The sequence below is a fragment of the Humulus lupulus genome, chromosome 8 (assembly GCF_963169125.1).
Source record: "Humulus lupulus chromosome 8, drHumLupu1.1, whole genome shotgun sequence".
NCBI lineage: Eukaryota > Viridiplantae > Streptophyta > Magnoliopsida > Rosales > Cannabaceae > Humulus > Humulus lupulus.
This window is the reverse complement of record NC_084800.1, coordinates 62624443-62628834: the sequence shown is the minus strand read 5'-3', so window position 1 is coordinate 62628834 and position 4392 is coordinate 62624443. Positions and strand designations below refer to the sequence as shown.

Here is a 4392-nt window from a genome sequence, read left to right as displayed (position 1 = left end):
ATGAGCGAAATCATTTCATAGATGGGGAGAAAGAGAAATTTTTGTTTGTAAATGACGTGGGACAATTGAAATTAGAATGCTCTAGAGATTTTATATCTTCCAAAAAGGGACATAAATCGTGTTTCAAGTCTGCCAAAGAGGAACGTGAAATGTGTCCATTTTTTTAAAGATTTTTCACGTCTTCTCATATAGTTGTAAAAATGTTATGATTTAAAATATACATATTTTATGTCCCACAAAACATGAATGGAATATTTTTGATGCCACCCTAAGCAAGACATGAAATACTCTGTAAATTTTTAATGTCATGAAGCTATTGTGCAAGACATGAAAAAATATACCCTTAAAATGTATATAGTGTAGTAGTGCTTCTTTCTTCAAATATTGTTATGATATATCAATAAATCATAGACATAGTTCAGACTGAGGATTGGTATAAGATTGATTTACTCTAAACAAAATTTAATATACTTAGAAGAATAATTGATATGAATTTAGTATATCAGGTGGTGATACGCAATTTTTTTTAGTGACTATAATTCTACTATTAATATCCCGTTCCTGTGTGAAAATTAAAACATTCTTTTCCATTCAAAGCTTGACTCCAAATAATTTGGACATCAGATAAATTCTCCAAAAGTAATAAATTTTCAGAAAAAGGAAAGCTAAAAAAAGTGGAAGAATGAGAAGGTGAATAAAAAAAAATCTCCCGTAAGAAAGCAAAAAAGAAAAAGTATGATCACACGCCAATAATTAAGAAGTGCTTAAAGTGAAATTGCAAAAGTGCAAAGGGAAATTGATTTTAATTACTTTCTAAATACACTATGTTTGATATACCATTAGATTTTCAATAATCTAGTGACAAAGATTGCTTGTACACCAGAGAATATCAATTTTTTATTTATTATTATTTGTTTGAAATATCTCAAAAATGAGAAACTTTAGAAACAGATCACCTTATTAATTTATTGGTTTCTTAATATTTAGTCCTTAATAGTATTTGGTCGATAAGTACTCCTAGAGTTTCTCAACAACAGAGTCTTTCACGAGCTTGAGCGATTCTGCAATATCACCACATAGTTGATGAGCATCTGGAATAACACTTTCATCTACTGAGAGAACAATCGTCATCTTGTTGATATAGCTCTGAAAATTAACCATCAATGCCTACAAACAAACACAATATTCCCAAGTTTAATCAATAATAATTAAGCCTAGCTAGATTTGATGATATGATGCAATTACTAAGCTTGTATAGATGTGTGTTTTTTTTTTCAGAAAAAATGATCATATGGGGCTTACATGTGGTTGGCCATAAGAAGTTGAAGCAAGGTATTCCATTGAATGGCCGTAGATACCAATTTCCTCAAGTGGTCCGACCAAATTGGAGAATGCCATTGTGGTGTTGCAGAAAATTTTGTGGGATATAGCACTTGCTATCTGTTAACCAAGCACATATATATAATTGTTAGGAGCAGACTCTGTTTCATATATATGGACCATTTTGTCCTTACATTTATGTACATGTACCATTTTGGTCTGATTTACTTTTTTTTTTTTTTTGTATCAATAGTAACTATAGTGATATATATGTACCTTGATGCCAAAAATTTTAAGAACTAGTTTGGCCATGGAAGAAGTGAAAAGAGCTTCAAGAGAATGCTTTTTTCGATCAATGGTAGCTTTAGCTTTACGAATGTAATCTAAGGGGTCATCCCTTAAACAGATGTCAAATGGAAGAAGCACATAACCAATCCAATTCCCCCACTTTGCTTCAGTATTCTTCTCCATCATGTTAGCTAGTTCCTGTATATAAATTACATTTACATATAAAAACCAATGCATTTATTTTACATATAAAATGTTACAAAAAAAAAAAATATATATATTAGAACTGACCTGAATTCCTGCTGCCGGTCTAAGGTTTATGAGCACAACAGATCTTAGACGAATATTTTTGGGAAGATTGTTTTGCTTCTCTGTTGTTCCTTGGTCATCGTTCCTAATCTCACCTACATATATATTTACACACCAAATTTATATATACATATATATATTGATTCAATGATGAGGACTACTCTTAGTGAGTAAAGTAGAACAAACTAAATAGCTAAGTCGAAAAGCTACGTACCATATCTTCTGTTGAGATACTTAGATAAACCAGCCTGAGTGATTCCCAAGGCAACATCGTTTATGGTCTACGAATTGTATATAAAGCACAATCATGTTGATGTAATGAGCTACGCATACATATTCCTATTAATCGATGCTATTCATTATGATATTTTTTTGAACATGTGATTATTGGACCATATTTGATAATATTCAGGGGTCTACAATTTTTTTGAGTCAATAACATAAAAATTAGGAACATTCCCAATTAATATTGAATTTCTTATTGCCTGACAAGTGATTCAAAAAAGTTTTTATTTTTCTAATATATAACATATAACATAAGAGTGTTCATTCATACTTTGAATCTAATCCAATCCTCATAATAATATTCAAATATACAATCCAATCCTATATACAATTTTAGATTAATTATTTTTTTAATATAAATTATTTAATAATTTTTAATAAAATTCATATTCTTTTTCTTCTCATCATAATAAGCATAAATAACAACAATCATTCCTAAGTCTTCAACAACAACACAAATAAATAAAATAATAAGCAAGTTCTTATTCTCCAAGAACAGAACAAGTTCTATGTTTATATTTTATTAGATTTAAATTTTAAGAGGTTTTACGTTTATTATATATATAATTTTAAATTTCATTTTTTAAAAATATAAATAAAAATAGGTATAAATAAATTGGATCGGTTAATTTGATATGAAAGTCGCATATTATTCACACTTTGCGGTTGGATTAGATCGACTATTTTCTGAACAAAACATCTACTGATTTCAATAAAATGAAAAATGTAAAGTGGGTTAATTAAGTAGCTAGTTTATTATAATAATTACCATGTTCATTGCGTTCTTTACCAGCTTCATATCGTCCAAACTGACCGTCTTATAAACAATCCGACGTGGATTCCTAACACTCCAGGAATGACCCGAAATAGGAGTATCAGTATCTTTCAAAAACGACGTCGTAGCCATAAAAACGACAAGATCAACAAAAGTATTCCAAAGCAACCGAAGAGGCCACCAGAGACCCCACAAGAAGCACTGCGAATAGCTTCTGATAAAACCACGACCACCGCCGCCCTTGGCCTTATCGTTCCTCCTCTTCGCCGACGGAAGGGTCGGCAGGGCAGTGGGGTCCCCCGTCTGACGCGTACAAGCCAGGAGGAGAGACATGAGTGACGTGCCATCCCCTAGCGAGTGGTGGATCCTGAAAACCACGATTCCCTCGGCGTCAGAGGTTTTCAGGTTGAGGACGTGGGCCTCCCAGAGTGGTTTGGACGTGTCGAGGCTGGTTTTCGTGAGGTTATAAATGTAATTTTCCACGTACTCGTCCGGAGATGTAGTTTCCATGTTTGGGTCAATATCCGGAACTATGAGGTGGTTGTCCACGTCAACCTCTGTTCTCACCCATTTCATATTCCTCCGTCCATCTTTCTCGTCCACAACCTTAAAAAAAGAAAAACAAGTATTATTACTAAAGTAATTAAGAGTGTAATTAACCCATTATTATGAGATTAATAATTTAAATAATAAATATATATATATATGTGTGACCAGTAAACTGGAGAAGCGGGGGTGTTTGAGCAGAGTGTTAGGCAAGTTGGCCTTAGCAATATCTATTTGAATTTTGTACTTGGACCCCATGATTGCCAGAACATGGACGTTGAAGTTTGGCTCGTGGAAAACACGACTCCCTGGACTCACTGGCTCTTCTTCTCCTAAAACGACGTCGTTATTATTCCTTGTCTCTTCATCTCTTCCGTGGATTTCTCTGCTTTTGATATCTGTTTCTATCGGTCTCAGGCCTGGTTTTCTCCATCGCACACCTTCTTCAGATTCCATAATGTTCTGCTACAACTAATAAATGTTGATACAGGGTTTTTTTAGTTTTCCGAGATAGGCAAAGTCAATATATATGGTATATATATATATATATATATATAACTCTGATGTCTTCATCATGGTTTAAAAGCTTTGCAATTTGGCAACAACAGTACGTACAACCACTAACTGTACGTGTACGTATATTAGCTACCAATTTAATGTAAAGCCGAGACAAAATATATACGTCGCTTGCAATTAGTTAAGTGTTATGTCTTTATTAATTCTTATACAAATATATGTTGAAGCTAATATATATATATATACATATATATATTTACTAGTGAATGGCTCGTAACAGTGTCTCTTGCGTTTTGCTCCTTGCCAGAAGGCCAAAAGCAATTTAGAAATGAACGATTAAAAAAATATATTTA

The 4392-nt window shown here is 32.7% G+C and overlaps 1 protein-coding gene across 1 annotated transcript; it reads right to left on the bottom strand.

The window, feature by feature from the left end:
• Positions 1 to 770: 770 nt before the first annotated feature.
• On the bottom strand, positions 771 to 4048 carry LOC133797502 (wax ester synthase/diacylglycerol acyltransferase 11-like). The gene is made up of 7 exons (XM_062235420.1): positions 3692 to 4048; positions 2972 to 3583; positions 2132 to 2198; positions 1900 to 2012; positions 1597 to 1806; positions 1303 to 1440; positions 771 to 1167 (listed from the first exon to the last, which is right to left on the bottom strand). Exons 1-7 carry the CDS (start codon positions 3977 to 3979, stop codon positions 1018 to 1020), a joined length of 1578 nt encoding a protein of 525 aa, XP_062091404.1. The 5' UTR covers positions 3980 to 4048; the 3' UTR covers positions 771 to 1017.
• Between the last annotated feature and the right edge of the window lie 344 nt (positions 4049 to 4392).

Coding starts and splice junctions, on each gene's coding strand:
- LOC133797502 (XM_062235420.1), bottom strand. CDS start 3,979: ATGGAATCTGAAGAAGGTGTGCGATGGAGAAAACCAGGCCTGAGACCG. Junction 2,013..2,131: donor GTATCTCAACAGAAGATATG/GTACGTAGCTTT, acceptor ATATATATGTAG/GTGAGATTAGGAACGATGAC. Junction 1,441..1,596: donor TTAAAATTTTTGGCATCAAG/GTACATATATAT, acceptor CTTGGTTAACAG/ATAGCAAGTGCTATATCCCA.